Raw genomic sequence first — 22,718 nt, forward strand, 5'->3', positions numbered from 1 at the left:
CAAACTGGTTTTACCTCTACTCTATGCTAATTTCTTCCCTAATATGATCTACTACTCTATAAAGATTTTTTAAAGATTTGGACTGGTTGGGATTAAGTTTCATTGACCACCTGATGGCTTGGGGAGGTCACATTTATTCCACCAGCCGTTTGAGTGCCCATAACGTGCCAGGTTCTAGGCAGTGCTGGGTTGGGCCCAGGGCCCTGCCTTCCTGGAACTCATAGTCTAGTAGACAGGAAAGTGAAGGCAAGGTCATCTCCATGCGCCTGACTTTCAAGTCCTGTAGACCACTTTGCCCTGGGCCAGTTAGGTGGAGCTGTGAGATCTGGAAAAACCATATGCATCTAGGTGAGCGAACACTGGAAACGAGCTGCGAGGTGCCAGGGAGGATGGTGGGCACCACATCCTCGGACGTAGGCGGCCCTGCGGCCCCTTTCCAGCCCTCCTCCCTCCCTCCATCTTGTTCTCCTCCTAAGATTTTCTCTTTTTACTGTCTCAGCTGAGACTTCGGGTCAATTTCTTCAACTGGATCAATTCAACTAGTTTGTTACATTGTAAACAATAACACTGCATGGAGGAGGAACTTTTTTTTTTTTTTTAAACAATGGTTGTGTTTGCCCTGATTGCTAAATCGCAAACAATTACTTTCATTATAATGGTTATTCTTGATTCCATCGGCTATAGCACTTGTCAATTCTACCCTTTGAAAAATAAGTGGATTGACTCTTTTTCAATAATATGGGGCAAGAAGTATTCCTGCATTTTGTGTTATATTTGTCTTCACTATATAAAATTCGGTGCAGTAAACTTTACACAATTAAAATCGATGCAAGATTTTAAAGGAACACAGTAATGTGTGTACTTATTCAGGTACCAAATAGCCTCACATCTGAATATTTTTATTTAATTGAATTTTTAAAAGCATTTTATGCTGTCTCCCATGTCTAAGGCCATGGCTAAGAGCTCCAGGGGCTACAGGGAATGTGTCAGAAATGTTCCCCATTTTGAAGGTCCTTACAACAGGGTAGACAGAAGTAGAGCAGGGTATGGCAACCAATGGTAAATGGGGCAAGGAAGGGCCAGCGTCTTAACACAGGGAGGTAAATCAATGTTTATGAAGCAGCTACTATGCGACAGGAACTGTACTCTCTAAGCAAAGGGCTCTCCATGATAGTACAGGGGAGGGAGGGTCGAGCTGCATGGCGAGGAGTGTTTAGGAGGCCAGGGTGGGCTTCATGGAGCAGGCATCATTTGATTTGCGCCTTGGTGAGAGAGAGGACCTTCCAAAGTCAAATGAGAGGTGGGGAGAGAAGTGTGTCCCAGGCAGGGGGACAGCAGGGACAAAGACAGTGAGACATATGTGTGGGGGATTTTCTGGAAACACCTAGAAAACAATGTGGCTAGAATAGGGAGGTTTCCTCAGGGTAGAGGACGATGAGGCTGAAAAAGAAGGTTGGATCCAAATCGTGCAAAAGGTTTAGTGGAACAAATATAGAAGCAGGAGTCAGCCAGGCTCAGGTGTAAGACGGAGTTTTGCCCATCGTAGCTGAGGGACCACGGAAGTCACTTTTATAGTCTTCACCTCCTCATCCGAGGAGCGCAATACCTGCCGTGGCTTTAGAGAGCGTCACACGAGAACAGGCAAAAGCTCCCTGTAAACGCAGGTGATCGTCCCTCTGAGACAGCAGCTGTGACTGGGAAGGGGTAACGGTGTCATGTGACAGGACGATCTGCAGCTCTGAGCTGTGGCATGAGGACGAGGCCCCCGATGACTGAGCCTCAGTTAGCTGCTCCGTGACACGGTGGCAACGACACCTGCCCTTGCCCTCACGAAAGCAGAACTCGTGATGATGATGAATACTAAAGCCGACAAATCCTGACTGTCATCCCCACCCCAGGGAGCTTGTGCGTGCCTGTGACACGTGTGTGAGTGTGTGTGAGTGCATGCATACCTTATGCTCAGGTATCCTAAACCCCATTTCAAAATGAAATTATTACAACTGATACTTAGTTTACAACTCTAGATACCTGTTTCCTCATCTTTTAAGTGAATGCTTGGCTTAAGTCTGTTAAAGCACAGGTGGTTCCCTAAGAAATTAAGTCTAATTTTAGCCGCCATGCCCACAGGTGATGGGAAAACTCTTGGCTTATTCCAAAAGTGTGAGCCCCCAAGACTCCTTGTGCCAGATACCTGAGTAGGAGCTGAGAGGGTCGAGGAAGAGAACAAGAAATAGTGAGAGACAGTCTCTTCCCTGGAGGAGGTCATCGTCTAGCTGCAGAGCTGGAGGGGATGGGAATGAGGCCTCTATGAATAAAATCAGGACAGAGGCACATGACTGTTTTGATGCTCCAGCAGAGTGTGCCAGGGCTGGACATCTGTCCCAATGAGAAAACACAGTAGGTTCAGGTGGGAGCAGAACTCTCTCCCCAACAACATGACAGTTTGGTATCTGTGCGCTACAGTATCGAGGAGTATCTGATGCTCACAGGGACGCCCATGGGCTTAGGTACTCACTAGCAAGGAGCTGAGGCATGAAGCAGCGAAAGCAAATGAGAGACCAGAACGTAAAAGGAGAATCATGAACACTGCACTGAAACTGTACTAAGGAGGCCTGAGCATCTTGGGGAGACATATGATATGGCACAGAATTAACTTATGGCCTGGACTTCACATTTGACTTGGAGTCCTTTCAAAGTAAGAATAAACTTCATGGTTGAACTCATTTTTATGACCTATTTTCCACGTTGCACTTCATTCCCTCCATTAAAGAGCTGTTTCCTCTTTAATCCCCCTTTCCACTGGGATCTTCATGCTTTTTTTCTCCCCTTATCTTCTCCCCTTCAAGCTTCAAATGAAGAAGGATGACTTGTTTGCTTCCCTACTCCCTTCTCTATTTCAGAAGAGTTTTTCCTTGCCTGCCCATCTTTGATCAGCCTTTCTGAAGTAACGCAGGACGTTCCTTTTCTGCAAGACTGTAATCGCTGAGCTCTAACTGACGCGTCCCCTACGGCCCTCAAGCTTTCCTCCCTATTCCTAGGTCTCAATGTATTTTTGGGTCACACCATATTTAACATACTTTTAATCCTGTTTTCTTTCCCAAATCTACCAGGTTGGTGCTACTCTAGCTGCATTTTTCCTTTATTTCGAGCCTCAATCGATTCTTCTGCCAGTGAGCAGTTGATCGACCACAGCTTTCTCTCTAGTCTGATTCTCTACTTGCAAGACCATAAAGTTGGCTATGTAACTCCGGAACTTCTCTGTTGGTGCACGGGCTGCTGCTTTTGTAACAGCAGCACAGAGATCTGGGAAGTGAAAATCCTCGGGAGCACCATCCCACACAGTGTTCCCCGTTACTGTTCCTGCCCCATCTTGGTGGTCGACACCGGACAACGCAGCACTTACTCCTCTGACTTTTCCTGAAATCCCAGCCACAAGTGTTTCACGGTGTTTTTCTTTGCCAAATTATGGTCTGTGTCAGGTACCAGAAGAGAACGTTCTCCAGGTGCTGGAGACGAGAGGTGGATGCTGAGACCCAGACACTCTGCAGAATCTGGCCAGAGAAACTGACCCCTCCATGGGGGAGGAATGGGGACCCCGCCAGTCACCCGTATCTTTGGGGGGCAGGCCTGGGAAGAAGGATGGGGAGTCGTGACTGAGGGGCACAACCAAGCAGAGGGGGCAGATGTGTCCTCTTCGATGATTACTCTGGGAATACTCTAGCCAGTCGTCCATCTTCATTTTTTCAAACTAATTAATGTCACTAGTTTGTAAATTGCTTTGTTTATTGTAAAAAGGAGCTATTGGGAACACTTTGGAGATACCCCCTTTTCTCTTTACCCATCAAGAATTTGATATCCATGAAAGTTACCTGAAAATTATCAGGCATATCAATCCGGACGCCTTCATTTATGCTTGTTCTCAGTTGTGTGATTTAAAACTTCCTCATAAATGTGCAGAAGCCGCTGCTGGAGGAGGCCTGTTTGTTTCTGAGAGTCCCTGGCCCTCATCCTTTTTCTGGCAAATCTCACTGGTTTTCCTTGCCGCCCTCACCCCCGCCCAGCTTCCCTCTCTTCCTCCTCCTGACACACACCATGCACGCCGGGCCTGTCGTGTACTGGCGACCCTACCTGGTGTCTGACTTGCCCACGGCTTCCTCAGTGATTACTTCATTCCGTAGCAGGAAGTTCGTCCTTTCCTCTATTTGTGCCCCACGCTATCTCGGGGGAGCGAGCCTCAGACACAGAGCACTTTCGCTGGAGAAGGCAACGCTTAGAAGCTTATGCAAATGCTCGAGTCGCCAGCCTCTCTAACACCCATGAAAACATTTCTAGACTCTCGCACGTCCACAGGCGTCACCTTTGTCCAGGCCCCCATCTCTCATTGGGATTACTGCGAAGGCGCCCAGCGGAGCTCCTGCTTCTGCTCCCATCCCCTACAGTCTCTTTTCAGCCAGCCCAGCAGCCAGAGAGACTTGTGGAAATGTTAAGTCAGACCTCGGCTCAAAGCTCCTGAGGCTCCCGTCAGAGTGAGGGGAGAGGCCAAAGGCCATCTGATCGGCTCCAAGGCCCCTCAGGATTCGGCGTCCCACTTCCCCTCTGACCTCATCTTCCACTGCTGCCCCCTCCACGCTCCACTCCAGCCGTCCTGGCCACCTCGCTGCTCTGCAAACCCCAGGCATTTTCCTGCTGCAGGGGCTTTGCACAGGCCCTTCCCTCCGCCAGGAATGCGCTTCCTGCAGATGTCTGCACGGCTCGCCCTGTGCCTCCTGCAGCACTGGCACCGAGGAAGTGCACAAGGGACGTTTACTGAATGAGTGAATAACCGGAGAGCAGGGATCCAAGCAACAAGATATCCCTGTTCACTTCTTATCAGATTAGCAGACGTGTTCAAGTCCAAAGGTGTCATATAAATGGGATATCAAAAATGCTTTCCACAAGCAATACATGTGTGCACAGAAATGTGTGTGTACACACTCGATGAAGTGAGACAAAAAGAGGTTTAAGTCTATACCTCCTGACATGGAGAGACAGGGTCGGGGACAAAGCAAGCTGTAGAGCGATGTGTATGACGCAACTCTGCTTTTATGAACCTAGACACACACGCTCCAATCCCTGACCGTGTGTTTGCGTGCACAGGAGTGGGGAGATCGTCGGGAGGGGCACCCCCACGTGTGCTGCCGTGTTTTACTGGAGTGGGACTGGAGTACAGTGAAGGGGCAGAAGACCAGCTCTTTGTACATCTTGTTAGATTCCAATGGTAAATACTTAAAAATAAATCAGACGTATCAAGGATTGGGGAAGATGTGAGGAAATAGGACTCACACTCTGAGGGTGAGAGTGGAAATTAGGGTAGGCACTTGGAGAGCTAAGTGGCAGGGCTCTTGCTGGTGCGAGAGGAAGTGCTCATGCTCTCTGAACCTCGTTCCTCGTCCTGGCGCCCCCCATCTCAAGTCCTGTGCACAGAGACACAGACCACCTAGGGCCATGCGGTGCAGTGCTATTGGCAATTGAGAAAAACTGGAAACCACCTAAATGCACATCGTGGAGGCAATGAAGAGATAAGACGTGGTGCCCTTGTAGAATGGAATGCTATGCGGCAGCTAAAGGGAGGAACCGGTCCCACACAGCCACAGAGGATGGATGTCAGAACAACGCTGGGTACAAAAGCCACTCGCAGAGTGAGACAGCGGATGCTCTCTCTTTACACTTGTAAATGTGCAGGTGACCTGTGTCATGGAGAATGGGCAGTTGCTCCTAGGGGGCACCGGGGCACAGGGGATGGGATTAGGATGGGAGGTAGAGGGTGCAGTGGAAAGGGGCTAGGTGCTGGAGGGCATGATGCAGGGATCGCTCCACCTGCACACCTGACACCCTAGCTGGCTCAGCATGAGAGCCCCTCACTCGGGGGTACTGGCCTGGGGAAGAGCCAGCACTGACCCTGGCCCCATGCAATGATCCTGGTCCCCCCAAGCGACAAGCTTCTCAGCTGCTCACTCCTCACCTGCCAGTGAGAACATTAAAGCTGGCGGGGGGGCTTCTGCCGGACTCGGATGTTCTATGTTCTACTAGAGAATTTTAGTCACAAACGACTGTGCTGTCAATAAGTAGCTGGCCAAGGTGATTATTTATTAATTCAAGAATATTTGTTAAATGCCTACTACGTGTCAGGATTAATGCAAGGGAAGCTTTCCAAAACAGTGCCCATTTCCTGTTAACTGGCAGTGCGGCTTCTGTCTTCACCTGCAGCTGTTAAAACCCTGACCAGGGCTGGTGAAGTCATCACTCGCTTTTGCAGAGCTTGACTGTGTGTGTGTGTGTTGCGCGTGGTGAGTTGTGCAAGGTGTGTTGTGTGTGTGGTGTTGTGGTGTGTCTATGTGCTGTGGTGTGTGTGTGGTATGCTGTGTGTGATATGGCGTATGTGGTATGATGTGTGTGTGCTGTGGCGTGTCTATGTGATGTGGTGTATATGGTATGTTGTGTGTGTGTGGTATGTGTTGTGGTGTGCGTACTGTGTGTGCATGGAGGCTCATTCTCCACGATCCTACACAGAACTCACAGAAACGTGGCGGTTACTGCTGACACACAGATGCCATCCTGTTTTTCACTCGAGCTGGCACGCTCTCCCAGGCCCTTCTCTCTCTTCCCTCCACAGAACCAGACTCTGGTGCCACAGGCCACAGCAAAGCAGGACTTTAAGGATACAAGCTGTTAGTTCACAAACTCCATAAATAAAACCAGTAAAACGGCTGAGGCAGCTGGAAATTTGTCAAACAAACTGGTTTTCCTGGGGAGCACATCGGTGCCAACTGACGGCTAATGACTACGATTTGGAAGGAGGGGCTGTGAGGAGAGACCAGGGTTGGCTCGTCCAGCAGCGGAAGGTCATTGCTTCTTGCATTTTGCTGCAGCCTCGCAGCCAAAGACCCTACAATGCATGCCTGTGTTCAGCTCACCGGGATCTGTGTTAAATTAGTTCCTTTACTTTGTCTCCTAATGAGAGAGGGGCTTTTTATTTTTATTAAGCAAGCAGCTTAAATGAATACCTAATGTCCTATCTTTTAACACTGGGAATTGTTAAGCATCAGAGCCACATCAATAAAGACACTCACAAAATCTTCGGATGCTGAAACTCAGCAGTTCAATTACTCTCAACCTACCAGGCCCGAGAATGGCCTCGAAAGAGCAACTGTGATCCTGGTTGAGCTGTGCTCTGCAAGTTAAAGCGAGAGCCTTCGCCGTCTCGCCAGGCGGAGGTGAGGCCCCAGCATTTCCCCTCCGTGCCTCAGAGTGAACAGGAGAAGAAAGAGGTGGTCTGCAGGGACTGTGCATAAGATCAGAGCCATCAATGTCATGGTCACTTACCTGAGACCAGAACAAGTGCTGAGACTGACCATCGAACCAGAGTATCCTTTCACATGTCCATGGTAGTAACAGTGACCCTAAAAGGAGGAGAAAGTCGGTTCATTCATAATATCTTCTTGCCCACTCACAATAAACCAACTGCCTACAATTGCTTCACTTGTTTTTAGCTATAGAATTCCCTTTTGCATAAGATATTGAACAAGCAGTGTTAATATTTAATGCTAAGCCCAATGTGACCTGGCCAGGATCTGTGGCAGGAACATCTGACTTACTGAGAGATTATCAATAGAGTTTTCGAATGCACCCCGGTTCCATTCTTGTCTCCGACACCCGTCAGGAAAGCCCTGACGCAGGATGTTTTACAAAATCCAGCAGCAGAACAAATCACGTTGCCATCGCCATTCCACCCTCAGGTAAACTGTCTTTTGTAATGAGATGAGGAACTGGATGGGGTATTTAAGCACACTGTGAAATGTAATAAAATGAGGCCTAAATCTATGGCTTATGAAAACAGAAAAGCAGATGAGAGGAAGGGGGGCAAGGAGAGAGAGAGGGGACCTCACTGCACTGCCCAATTGAGGGCTAAAAGTCTCTCAGCAGAAAAGAAAAATAGGAGGGTCTTCTAAGACAGAAATCCTGCGTGACATGCTTGCAATACTCCATTTCCTTAATAATATCACTGCTTGCAAAAAGAAACCACAGCACGGACACTTCCTGAGTGGAGACAGATAGCTGTCGGCATCCAGGTTCATTTTATTGTTGAACAAAGGTTATGTTACATCCCCAATTAAGGGGCTGCCTGGCAAGAAATGCTAAGCACGCTCAGCACTCCTCACTCAGGTCCTCTGAGTGCCCGCTGCGTGTGGGCTCAGCAGCAAAGGGCTGCCTCTTCTAAGGAGCAAGAGAAAGAGAGCTGGGGTTCCAGCCCGTCCCGCTGCGCCTGCCTCAGCTCAAGCCTCCTTCACTCATGACAACAGTAGTTCTCTTTTTCCAGGGCAGGGCTTGTGTCCAGTTATTCTGCCCAACACAGAAAAAATTCCAAAGACCACCTCGACTTTGCTGAGAGAGAGGACCAGATGAGATTCAGTGGCTGAGGCAATCCCATAACACCATGAGAAAGGGCCAAGATTTTCTTTGTCACTTAATAGAGGAGAAAATTCCAGGACCACCTGCAAGGCAACTACAGGAGGGAGATCGGAGTGCTGCAGAACATTTGTTATTTTGACTTTTTCTTATTGATTCTAGAAGTTCCTTATATATTTAGGATATTAATACTTTGCCTGTTATTATGTGAGAAATGGCTTTTTAACAAATGATATCTTTTGTTGCACGGAGTTTCCAGTTCTTATAAAGTCAAATTTATCCATCTTCCCCTTTGTGCATTTTGTGTATTGCTTACGGTGGCTTTCTTCAAGGTCATACATATGTCTTCCTTTGTTTTCTTCTATTTCTATAGTCTTACAATTTGCTCTTTATCTGGAATTTATTTTTATGGAGTTATGAGGTTGCAGTCTAACCTCCCCCCACAAACTAAGAGCCAGCTCTTCACCACCATTTTCTTCTTCTTTTTTTTTTTTGTCAGGAAGACCAGCCCTGAGCTGACATCTGATGCCAATCTTCCTCTTTTTTGCTGAGGAAGACTGGCCCTGGGCTAACATCCATGCCCATCTTCCTCCACTTTACATGGGACGCCGCCACAGCATGGCTTAACAAGCGGTGTGTCTGTGTGCGCCCAGGATCCGAACCGGCAAACCCTGGGCCGCTGCCGCGGAGCGCGTGCACTCAACCGCTGGCGCCACCGGGCCGGCCCCCACCGCCATTTTCTTACTGATTTGAGATGCTACGTAGCCATCCATCGAATACCCACATATGCGTGTGGCTCCACTTTCATATCCTCTGTGCTGTTCCACTGAGGTGAACCTCCATTTGTCCATTTCTGTGCCAACAGCACACTGTTTCAATTACTATTGTTCTATAGTACATTTTGATATCAGATAGAGTAAGTGCTCTTTTTTGATTAAGATTAAATTCACATACCATAAAATCCACATTTTAAAAGCATACAATTAGTGGGTTTTAGTATATTCACAGTGTTGTGCAGCCATCACCACTAATCTAATTCCAAAACATTTTCATCACTCCAAAAAGAAACCTCATATTCATTAGCAGTCACTTCCCACTACCCGCTCCTCCAGCCTCTGGCAACCACTAATCTACTTCCTGTTGTTATGGATTTGCTTATTCTATTCATTTCATTTCATCTAAGTGGAATCAAACAATATGTGGCCTTCTGTATCTGGCTTCTTTCACTTAGCATAATGCTTTCAAGGTTCATTCATGTTGTAGTAGGTATTAGTACTTCATTCCTTTTTATTGCTGAATAATGTTATACTATATGGATAGACCAAATTTTGTTTATCCATTCATCAGTTGATGGGTATTTGAGTTGTTTCCACTTTTTGGCTATTATGAATCATGCTGCCATGAACATTTGTGTACAAGTTTTTGCACGGCCATATGTTTTTGGTTACCTTAGGTATACTCTACAAGAAGGTATATGGTTATACCCACAAGGGGAATTGCCGGATCATATGGTAACTCTGTTTATATTTTGAAGTACTGCCAAACTGTTTTCCCAAGCAGCTGAACCAGCGTATGGCAGGAATGTACGAGGCTGCCAACTTCTCCACATCCTCACCAACACATCCTTTTGTCTATCCTTTTGATTGTACCCATCCTAGTGTATGTGAATCAAAACCACAACTCGTGGTTTTGATTTTCATTTTCCTTATGACTAATGATGTTGAGCATCTTTTCACAGGCTTATTAGCCATTTGTATATCTTCTTTGGAGAAATATCTATTCAAATCCTTTGCTTATCTTTTAACTGGGTTATTGTCTTTTTATTGTTGAGTTGGAAGAATTCTTTACATATTCTGGATACTAGACCCTTAGCAGATGTATTATTTGCAAATATTTTCTCCCATTTTGTGGGCTGTCTTTTTACTTTCTTGATCATATCTTTTGAAGCACAAAAGTTGATCATTTGGATTCAGTTCAAGCCAACTATTTTTTTCTCTGATTGCCTATGCTTTAGACGCCATATCTAAGAAATCATTACCTAACCTAAAGTGAGGAAGATTTATACCTACATTTTAAGAGCTTTACAGGTTTAGCTTTTAGATTTTTGATGCGTTCTGAATTAATTTTTGTATATGGCTTGAAGTCGGATTCCAATTTCATTCTTCTGCATATGGATATTCACTTGTCCCAGAACCATTTGTTAAGACTATTCTTTCCCCAATTTGTCTTGGCAATCTTGTCAAGAGCAAGTTTTCTTTTGATACTGTTCTTTTTTCAAAAGTTTCTAGGCTATTAATACCTGTTTTCTCTTGCAGATAATTTTAGAATCAAATTTTAAGCTCTGTAATAATCCGTCAAGATTTCTACTTGGACTACATTGAATGTATAGGTCAATTTAGTAAGAATTTGTATTTTTACAATAAAAAGTTTTCCTATTTACATATGTGGTATGTCTCTCCATTTAATAAGAGCATTTTTATGTCCTTCAGTTTAGTTTCAGATTTTTCTTTTCATATGGCTATTGGAAAGTCTCCATTAGGCTTGTGCCTAGGTATTATATAGGTTGTTGATATCATGAACAGGATCTTTTATCTATTACATCTTATACATGGTTATTTTTAATGTAAAGGAAAACTTTTGCTTTTTTTTTTTTAAGTTGATCTTGTATCAGACTCTCTTGCTGGACTATCTTATCAGCTTAATAGTCTGTAGCATATCTTGGATTTTTTATGTTGTTGATTATATCAACTACAAACAATGAAAGTTTTGTGAGCTCCTTTTTGACACCCCCTCCGCTCCCCTCTCCCCCAAACAACGTTGAGGAGTGGGCCTGCTAGGTGTCCAGGGACAAAGGCAGGAGAGGGAACTGCCCACAGAGAGAGAGCACAGTCAAAGACAGTGGTCAGTGGGGGAGGGGTGGCAGTTCAGGGCCTGGGTTCCTTCTGCTTGGGGGGGAAGATTCAGGTGCAGGAGCATGACACTCCTAGTGCCCTGTTCCTCCCCCTGGCAAGGCTATCCTCCTCAATGAGCACATGGCTTAGGAAAGTGTGCATGATGGAGAGTGTTGGGGGACACCTGCCCAGCCAGCCACATCAGGCATCCACCCAGGCCATGGGGACCTTCCTGCCAGCTTGCCTCTTTAGCTTCCATGTGAAATAATTTTGAAAGGCTCTATACAGTCCCCTCTCTAGAGATAACTCCAGCTTGGGTACTTAAGGGAGGTGTGATAACAATTCTCCAAACATGAGAGAATCATGTAACTGGATTGTAATGCCCCAGGGCATTAGAGGGGTCCCAGTCCCCTCTGCACAGGGTGGGGTGATTTCAGTCCTGGGCACCCCACAGGCATGTCAGAGCTGAGACGAGGCAGAAAGTGAAAGGATAGCAGCTGATAGTACAGTTTAGGCTGCCTGGGTAGTCAGAATCACTGGCTTTTGACTGTTGCACATCTTTGGGGGTCTCATACTTTACAGAACTTGCCTCATTTTAGAGAGATGTGAAATATAGGGCAGCTAAGTATTGGTTAAAAAATGAAAAACCAAATGGTGGCAATAATCTTAATTACTGACCTCTGAAATTTCAAACTCATTTATTCTCAGTCTCAATTTATTTTTTAATGCATTATTTATCAAATGTACTTTCAAATTAAATACCCAGAAATATAAGCTCAGTAAAGCATGAGCTGAGAACAAATTAGTATAAAATTAATTTCCAGTTCACCAACTTGGTTGAAGTATTGCTTATAGAAGAGGAAGGGGTAGGTTTTAGCTCTCCTTAAATAATCCACCTCTCTTCGTCCTTACCAGAGTCAACAACTTATTTCTTAGCTCTAAAACTACTTTTGATTTACCTTCATACAGCTGACTAACAAGCCCATTGCTCGCCCCTGAATAATCTAAGAAGTGATTAACTTCTGAGATTACTAAGCATAATTACTAGAACTCCAAATTCCAGATTCTCCAGGATAATTAGAATTTCACAAAGTTTTGTTTTTGTCAATATGATTCACTAAATGTTTAAGCAAATTCAATTTCGTTTTTATAACGTAGTAAGTCATCATATAGATAAATTCATAACTCAGAAAGACATACTTGTCACACCATGTGTCACATAATTGCTGGCGGATTTTGATCCTGGGGAGTGGAGGAAATGGACCCTCCTACCCCTCTGGGGGATACGACTCCTTTTGGTAGTGGCTGAGGCAGGGGAGCAGTGCAGGCAGCATCACCATCAGGGGCCAGCAGTGCCCACTCAGGAAAGTCTCCAGGTGAGTGTGTGTCCCCATATCCAAGGGCCAGGTTGCCTCCCGTGGACTGATACTAAGAGATAGGCAGCCCTCATGCCTAAGGAGGTCTCGTGCCCCAGGGTGCACTGGATCTATTGATCACAACCATTACCCGTGCAAACTTTCCCAAATTGCATCCCTTTCGATTGCCTCAAGAGTGTCAAACCGTACTGTCTCTTTCTTTTTATCACACTCATGTCTGTAAAGACGTCGCTGAACAAGCCATTGTCCTATTAGCATAGATGCCGTTGTCTAGTTCTGCTGATCCAATACATTCTATTTCTACCAACAAAACATAACATAGAAAATAGTACCAACAAAACATAACATAGAAAATATGCATAACCACAAAATTATATCTTTTCCTTTACAAAACCTTGAACCATGTATTTCACATACTTATTACTTAACCTGATGCATTTACCCACTCCAGTAAAATAAATTTTCCTCCTGTTTAATACTATCAATCAAACATAATGGTGGGTAAGAGGACGATGGAATAAGAACTCTTGAGCTTGAAAATAACAGCCCTCAACTTTAGGCCATATGCGAAGTAAAATAAAAATTCCGTTACCCAACTCTCAGTGGACTAGAAAGAAAGGAATTTTGTATGCTAAATTGCTAACAAAAATGGCCTGACCTTGTGATTAAAAAGGACTGCGAGCAGACAAAGTCTGTTAGGGAAGATGCTGAGCGAAAATTATTTTCAGCGCTTTTTTCCTTGGGAATTTTATAGGGCCTCCCCCGACCATATGCAACGTGCCAAAGTGTCTTGATTTAGTATTTGAATCACACAGTGTTCTGGCTAGAAGGAAGCGTCAGGCCATCTAAGGCCAACCTTCCTCTTTCAGCCAGCCCCTTCCCCGAACAGATGTGGAAACTGAGGCTCTGGTTGGTTAAGCAGCTGTCTAGGATCACGGAGATGGTTAATGAGAGAGCAGGGACTAAAGTCTAGGCCTCCCTACTGCAGCCCAAACAGCTTCCCTCCACATCTTGCTGCTATGAACATGTGCCCTTGTGAGGCTCTCTTTTTGAAAAGACAAGGTACTACCTAAAATCCAAACTTGAATGGAATGCTTTCTCAAGTACAGCTGAGCCTCCAGTACAGCTGAGCCTCCTCACAATGTCACTCAGGGACTCCTAGGGAAGTGAAGTCATTCCCACACTCAGAGAGATCTGCACATAGGAGGGGTATGGGGGTGGTGAGCGAGTAAGCATGTGTGTGTGCATGCACATGTGTATGTGTGCGTACGTGCGAACTGCTAACGTGTATTTCAGCACGACTGTGGTCCAGCCTCTGTTCCCTTGTACAGAACATCAGGCCCCCACATAGCACATGTGTGCTTGAGACTAAAACAAGGTGACAGTGCATTCAAGCAAAGGAAACAGTGACTTTGCAGCCCCGAGTGTTTCTGTGACTGAGTACATTATGCTCAGACAGGAGAGTGTGCAGGACAGAGTCATTGAGAAATAAGCCACCACACCCATCCTCCCAGGGCTATCTCTGCTCCCAGCTCTAACAAGAACCATGTCTGGTCATTTAAAAGACTATAAAGGACCAACTTCTGGGGCCATTCACATTATTGTGCTGTGCTGGGTTCTTAGAGAACATATGCTTGAGAAATCATGTTCATGGTCCTCGGACCTCCCTGCAGACTGGGCTGGCACACAGCATGTCTGCAAGAGCGGGAGCACTAGATCCCTCTGGAGCTGGAAGTCTTGGGCTTTGAGACTCAGTTTTTAATCTGTAAAATGGGATTGACAAGTACTGCCCAGGGTTTTAGGGATCAGATAAACATTCCATGAGGAAGCAATTTGTGACATGTAAGGCATTGTTACAGATCTGGAATATGGAAGTAGGTATTTGAACCCATTATGCTGTAAGCTCTATTTCCCAGCTGCCTGTTTTCCTCTGCACTGAACCCAGTCTCAGTGTATTTTTATAGAATGAATGAAGGAACATGAGAGAAACTGACCCACTAGAGAGAAGGCAGTGTGATTTTCTTATACGTTCTTGCTAGTCCCTAACTCTCAGCTCCAGATCTTCTTGGATGCTGGGGGGGACTTTGTGTAGACCCCTGAACATGAACAGGAGGGGCCTGGCAGGAGCTGGAGTCAGAGGAGCTCAGGGGCCAGCTGCTCTTTCACGGAGACACACATGCCTTACAAGCTCAGTTCTCAGCACGGCTCACCCACCTCTTTCTCGGCCGCAGTCCACTTTCTCATTCCATTATCACGACATCTGAGGGACTTCAGAAGGAACACATGGTCCATGGTGGTAGAATTGTTGTGAACTGATCATCAAGACAGAGCAGTGGCCACAGCTGGCTCACGTGTCTAAAGGCCTGACTATGCGCCAGATTCAGTGTCTATCTGGTTCATGTTCACATTCACGGCTGGCTAAGTGCTCAAGCTGGGATTTAAACCCGGGCAGCCTGCCTCCCTGGCTTGTGATCCTAACCTCTACAGATACTGCCTCCAGACAGAAGGGCTCTCCAGAGCCTTCCCCTTCCTGAGAACTTTAGAGAAGGAGAGTCACCCAAACCTGGAGTTCCTCTGGGAACCTGTTTCAGATTCCACCTGGATTTGGCTCTTCCGTTGTTTGGCTCCTAAAGCATCCTCATCACAGGCACATTGTGTCATCTGTAGTCAGACTGTACGTTCCCTGAGGACAGGGACCGGGTCCTCCTCCCTTCTGCACTGCCACAAAGCGTCAGACCTCTACGGATCTCAGTTCAGCTGGGCTTTGGAGCGATGCACTTAGTGATATTCCCAGAGGGCTGTTCAGGCCTATCTTCTCCTCATATCCCAGGACTGCAGTTCAGCAGAACATCCTCTGCTCTCCCCAGAAGCATTTGCTGGGTGTATCTCTTTGCAAATGAACACCAGTCCATTTCCTAACCCACCTTGCTACAGTCTTATAGACTAATTCTACTGCAACAACCACCACGGCCAGGAACATAAAACAGAGACACTTATAGGGTTTTGTTTCAAGTGAATCAGAGGCAGTATATCTCAGTGGTTAGGAGCTCAGATTCTGGAGTCAGACTATGTGGGATTAAATCCTTATTAGCTGTGGGCTTCGTCTGGTTACTCAACCCCTCTATGTCTCAGATTCCTCAAGTGGGTATAAAAATTGCAAAAAATTGATTTACCGTGAGGACCAAACAATGTATGAAATATATAAAAAAGCGCTGTGCACAGAGCCTGGCATATTGTTGATGCTTACTTAACATTAGCTGTCATATTGGGCACTCAACAGACACTTGTTGTTGAGTGAGGGTATGATGGAACGGACGCATGCATGCAAAGATAAAGCAGGTCACCACTGCGGAATGTGAGTACCCATCTAAGAAGTTTGGACTTGATCGAGGGGGCACTGGGAAAGCTCTTAATGATTTGGGAGGATCAAATTACAAGTGCACCAGGGAATGGCATACACAGAAAGATGTTCTAGAAGGATCATTCAGGCAGGAGTGGGGGCTGGATTAATCCCAGGTGAGGTTGGAAGAGGGGAGAAAACGTCAGGTGGTTACGACATCTTGCAGCTGAGAAGCAGTGAGGGCCTGAGCTGGAGCAACAGTGGATAAGGAGAGGGGGTAAGACTGCTGTGGAGGTGGAAACCAACACGGGTCATGGTGAAGACCTGAGAGGAAGCAGAGGAAAGTCTGGTGCCTCCATCAGTGAGAGAACAGAGCAGCCATGTGAGAGAGAGGCAAGCCCAGAAGAGCTGATAATCAGATGTGTGTAGAGTACAGCATGGTAGGGAAATTAACTCCACTTTAAATCATTTTTAAGAAGATGATAGTGGGCCTTGCTCATAGCTGGTACACTTATGAGATGTGAATGATCTCTGACTTCCCTCCTACCTCCAGAATCATCTTTTCATACTTTTCAGATGCTCTCTAAATGCAATGGAATGTTGACTCCCTAATATCCACTTGCCCTGATACGTTCAGTCCAAGCCAATTGTAGAAGATTCTACTCCTTTTTTTTTTTTTTTTTTGGTGAGGAAGACTGGCCCTGAGCTAACATCTGTTGCCAATCATCCTCTTTTGGCTTGAGGAAGATTGTCCCTGAGCTAACATGTGTGCCAGTCTTCCTCTATTTTTTGTATGTGGGACGCCACCACAGCTTGGCTTGATGAGTCGTGTGTAGGTCCACGCCTGGGATCTGAACCTGCGTGCCCAGGATGGCTGCAGTGGAGTGTGCAAACTTAACCACTACGCCACCAGGCTGGCCCCAGATGCTACTCCTTTTTGATAGGAAACATTTGCCACAGAAATGGATGGGATGTCACCCAAACAATACTTTTGACCAAAATATTGGATTCCATACCTATCTGATGGTCCAGCCTCAGTTAACGTTGATTGGTTCCCTTTCAACGTCTGTCCTAGCAAATGTTTTCATAAATTTTTCCAACGAGAAACACATACAGCAAGTGGAACCTTTCTGAGTAGTGCTCACATGGATAAGGTCAGACATTTTTCCTTCTCCCCATCTCCACGCCCCTGGCCTCAGCAGTCATCTCCTCTCCCCTGGGCTTTAGGCTTCTCCACAAGAGCTGACTGCCTGATCTTGCTGAATTTCTTGTTCTGCTGATTCCCTTCATGCTGCTGCCAGTGGGGTCTTTTCAAAGCCCATGCCTGTTCATGACACCCCCTTGGTTGAGACCTTTCAGTGGCTTCCCAATGTTCCTCCACGACAACTAAATTTATCACCATGGCCTCCAAGTCCTACACACTCCAGCCTCTGTCAACTTTTAAACACTTCTCCACCTCCAAGTAAAACTCAGCATCATCCTTCCCTTTCCTGTCCCCTGGTTCATGCCTCCTCAACCTTCAGATTTTGGTTCACAGGTTTTTTCCTCCCTGAAGCCTTCCATGATCCCTTAGACCAGATTAGGCCCCTTGGCTTTTTCTTCAGTGCACTTAGCACAGATTTTAACTAGGTTTGTGATTTCTGGAATAATGTCAGTCTCCTCCCTTCAGCCCCACATTTGCCCCTTGACTGTTTTTAATCCCTTCTGAATCCTCAGTGCCTGGCACAGTGGAGATGCTCAGCTCACATGCGTGCAGCAGACGGATGCATTGCTACCCAAGCACTGACAGCATTTAGGAGGCTTTCTGGAGGGTGACTCTGGCCTTCCTCAGGGCTGTCTCCTGGGATGTGAATAGCATAAATGTCATGTGCGTTGTCTCCCACAGGCCTTATTAAAAGTGACAATATAAAACATAATTTTCCCTTAGATGTGGTCAGCAAAGGATCAAGTCACAAATACTTCATCCTGTCAGGACAATAGATAGATTAAAGACAAGCGATCAATTCCAAAATTAAAATCAGCCACCACTCTGTCAACCAGCTTACACTGATTGTTGAGAGATTAAATTAAAAAAAAAAAAAGACACTATAGCCAAAAAGTGGTTCTTATTTTATATATAATTTTAAGTCTAGGAAAATTCATTGTGTGCTGACTTTGGGGGATAATGAGATGAGTCAGCACAATTCTTTTTGTTTTCCAGCCTGATTCAGTAAAAACAAAACCCCAAAAGCTGCATCTGTCTCCTCACCACGAAAGACAATACGAGGCCTCGGACTCCCCTTAAGGGGTTTCTGCTGGAAGGACCAGCTGTTTAGGGCTGTGGGTTTTCTTTAATGAACAAGACTATTCCCTCCTTGTCTTTACAGTAACGTGGCTGACAGCTCAGGATGGCACTCAAGGAATGGGAGGAGGTAGCGGCTGGATTACAGGGAAAGTCATTATTTTTCTAATTGTCAAAGCAATATGTGCTTCTTGTTTCCAGAGGTTTGGGGGTACCTATTAACCTAGCCTCCCCCCCACTGAAGATAGATTCAAAGAGACCAACGAAGATCAAAACATAGTATCAGCTTAACCACTTTCAAAAAATGGGGCTTCTGGTATATTGTTAGAGGATATAACTTAGGTCTGAGAAGAAGTGAGGCGCCCTGCAATTTCCAACCTTCATCTCCCCTCGTTCCCCTGTCCTGTTCTTGCTAGTCAAGCCTCGGGGCCCATCTTGGGGGTGCTGGGGCTGCAGAACACTGTTGCTTAGAATACTCCATGGAAGGAGTGGGCAAGTCTCACCCGCTGTTGACTGAGGGAAGACACCAAGGCCAGTCTCACTAGCAGGGGCTCCATCCCTCCCCAAGTAGCAACCCCCTCCCCAATGAGTAGGGACTAGGGGTTATCAGGGCCTGCCTCCTCCCCTCCTCCTCTCTCTGAAAAGACACTTGCATGGGGAGGAGTGAAGGAATGAGCAGAGGGATAAAGCAGACATTTGCCCTTCGATACTGTTACCTTGTGGAAAAATGAGGAGAAAGAAAAAACGTAGTCCCCCTCCCCCATACACACAACAATCATAGAAAACAAAAATACACAGTCTCCCACCACACAGAGACAACTACTATTAACATTCCAGCGCCCCTCCACCCAGGCTATTTTCTAAGATGCCTGGAGTTACAGCCTTCAGCCTTTGCAATCCTAGTCCAAAACAGATGTGGCAGCTGTTGGACCCTCATTTATCTAGTCCTCTGTTTCTTCTTCTCTCTTATTGCATTTTTCTTTCCAAATGAGAAAAAAGGACAAAAAATGCCTATATAAGTAAGGGAGATTGACACAGAGAACAAGAATCTGTTAAAATAACTTTAGAAGCATATCTTACATATTCTGGATATGTCCGTACTAGGCAAGTACCATTCACCATCACATATAACGGATATTTGGAGGACTCAAGCCTGTTGTCACAGTATTTCCAGGATCTCTATTTGAACAACAGTTTACACTGTGAGGATAGCCTTAGTGCTAACTCTAAAAGCATATTTTAAATGAGATCATCTTAGGAGAAAAGAAGAAAAAAAAAAGAAAGTCAAATGTGAAGTTATGGGGCTGGCCCCATGGCTTAGCAGTTAAGTGGGCACACTCCGCTACTGGTGGCCCGGGGTTCGGATCCCAGGCGCGCACCGACGCACTGCTTGTTCAGTCATGCTGAGGCGGCATCCCACATACAGCAACTAGAAGGATGTGCAACTATGACATACAACTATCTACTGGGGCTTTGGGGAGAAAAAAGGGGAAAAAAAGGAGTAGGATTGGCAATAGATGTTAGCTCAGGGCCGGTCTTCCTCAGCAAAAAGAGGAGGATTAGCATGGATGTTAGCTCAGGGCTGATCTTCCTCACACACACAAAAAATGTGAAGTCATGGCAGCAACTATGACTTATATCTAAGGTTGATCCTCAAATCTTCATTTTGGCCTCTGCTTTTCTCTTGTGCCTCAGAGTCATATATCCAATGCCTAATGAACACCTTTACTTGGCTGTTTCACTACAAACTAATAGGGACAAACCTATACTCATTGTCTCCTCTGTCTTCCAAAACCAAGACTGCTCCTTAATGGTGCCAGTGAAAAACAAATTGCCCATCTGCCAGCCTAACCAGAAGGGAGAGCACTGCTGGTGACAGCTCCTGATCCACTATCACCAGATCCCGTCTCTTCTGCCTCCTCAAGTTCTCTTGCATTTGGCCAGCTCCATCCATTGCAAGGTCTACTTCTGTACACATAACCTTCATCAACGACACTAAGCCTCCAACAAATCTTCTTGCCTTCTGTCTACCAGTCTTCCTACCAATCTGCCTTCCATTCTGCCATCAGAGACTCCTTCTAAAGCATAGAACTGAACATGCCATTCCCCTGCAGGAAAACTCTCTATGGCTTCCATTTTTCGGTAAGATAAAGCCAAAACTCGTTAGTACCAAAGGGTTTCATACCAACTGTTCTCTTCTTCACCCATTTTTAAAGACCAAGATTAAATATCATCTCCTCATTGAAATGGCCTCTAATGAGTTAAAACTGACTGCGGCCTCCACAATGTCCCAACAGTACTTCGTATATACCTTGTATTGTAGCAATTATATTAAAACATAATTATTTTTATGTTTTTTAAGTGCCCCACCTCTCTAGTAGAATTTACATGCCAAGGAATATATTTTAGTCAACCTGTATCTTCATAGCCTAACTGCCTGCACACAGAGGTGCTTAATAAATGTTTGCTGAGTGAATGAATAAGTAAATGAATGGATTCTGTATGGCATTACCTAAGATGCTGCAATGGCTAAATGAATCATTTTCTGAAAATCGAGAGTATGCAAGATGCTATGGGAGGCCCTTCGGGGGCAGGAAGGAGACACAAGAAACATTCCCCACCCACAAGAGCTCTTAGAATCTACACAATAAATGATATAGATTATACTTGAAGAAGTAATATCATTTCTAATAATATTTTTCATCTGAAGACATTAAACATTGAATTATATTATTAGATATACTAATGTTGAACTATCTTTGCATTCTCAGATAAGTACCATTTGGTCATAAAGTATTTTTTAAAACATGTGCTGGATATGATTTGTAACTATTTTACTTAGGATTTTTGCAACTATGTTCATAATTAAAACTAGTCTATAATATTCATTTTGTAGATGCTCTTTTTCTGATTTTGGTAGTTCCTCTCTCCTCTCTTTAAACATTTTTTTTTTTTTTTGATTCTCAGGAACCATTTTTTCTTTATAGGTTTTGTAAAATTCACCTGATAAAATAATTTAGGTTTGATGTTATTTTTGGGGATGGATTTTAAAAATACTGCTATTGATTTAATTTCATTATATAGTTATATTTAAATTTTTTTATTTCACCTTGAACTGGTGTTAGGAATCTACATTTTAAGAAAATGGTTAGTATTGTTCATAACATTCTTGTGATTTAAAAAATCTCTGTGCAGCAATAGTTACAACCCTCTTTGTATTCCTAATATTGTTTACTTGGGAATTCTTCCTTTCTTCTTGATTTGTGTTTTGTTCCTTTTGTTTAATATTTACAAAGAACGAGCTTTTGGTTTAATTGATTCTCTCAATTTTTCTCTTTTTTTTTGCTGAGGAAGATTAACTCTGAGCTAACATCTGTTGCCAATCTTCCTTGTTTTTTGCTTGAGGAAGATTAGCCCTGAGCTAACATTTGTGCCAGTCCTCCTCTACTTTATATGTGGGTCGCTGCCACAGCATGGCTAACAAGTGGTGTAGGTCTGCGCCCAGGATCCAAACCTGCAAACCTGGGCCACTGAAGCAGAACATGTCGAACTTTACTACACCACAGAGCTGGCCCCAATTCTCTCAATTTTTTTTGTCTTCCTTTTCATTAATTTCTGCTCATTTTTAAAAATCTTTATTTCTGAGAGAAGTATAAATAAATCTCCCTCTCTGGTTGCAGATTTGTCAATATATTTATAATTATTTTGATTATTGCTTTATATGTTTTGAGACTATTTTACAGGTACATATAGGTTCACAATACGTTCACCATCCTTTTGAATTGTTCCTTTTATCATTAAGTGATCACCCCCTTTATCCCTAATAATGCCCTTTTTTTGCCCTAAGATCTAGCTTGTCTGATATTAATACTACTATGGCAGCTTTCTTTGGGTTAAGATTTGTCTACTGTATCTTTTTCTATTCCTTTTACAATGATTTTATATTTTGAGTGTGAATCTTGTAAAAATTATGTAGCTGGATTTTAAGTTCTAAGCAGATAATCTGTTTTTACTTTAACAAACAGATTCAGTCTATTTACATATAATTAGATTAATATGTTGACTCATTGTTATCATATTATTTTGTGTTTTATATTTACTCTGCTTCTTTTAAATTATTTTCCTTCTTTCCTATCTTCTATTGGGTTGATACTTCACCATCTGTTATTTGGAATTATACATTCTGTTTTTCTATTCTTTTAAGGGTTATACTTTAATTTGCAAGATACATACTTTACTTATCAAAATCTAAAGTTAATCAACATCTTTATTATTCTCTAGTAGAATACAAATTCTTAAACTGTTTTAAATCTATTTGCTCATCTTGTTTTAAAACACCCAAATTTAGTCATTATTGCTGCAATTACTATTTTAAATACCTTATT

At 44.4% G+C, this 22,718-nt stretch overlaps 1 protein-coding gene across 1 annotated transcript in view; it reads right to left on the reverse strand.

The window, feature by feature from the left end:
• Positions 1 to 22,718, reverse strand: part of ADAM12 (ADAM metallopeptidase domain 12) — a 176,503-nt gene that overhangs the window by 108,513 nt on the left and 45,272 nt on the right. The window contains exon 4 of the mRNA XM_087433022.1: positions 7,363 to 7,439. Within this exon, the coding sequence (XP_087289148.1) occupies positions 7,363 to 7,439 (77 nt within the window). The remainder of the gene's footprint in view (positions 1 to 7,362; positions 7,440 to 22,718) is intronic.

The sequence above is a fragment of the Ceratotherium simum genome, chromosome 6, assembly GCF_057802395.1.
Source record: "Ceratotherium simum simum isolate JZ-2026a chromosome 6, ASM5780239v1, whole genome shotgun sequence".
Lineage (NCBI taxonomy): Eukaryota > Metazoa > Chordata > Mammalia > Perissodactyla > Rhinocerotidae > Ceratotherium > Ceratotherium simum.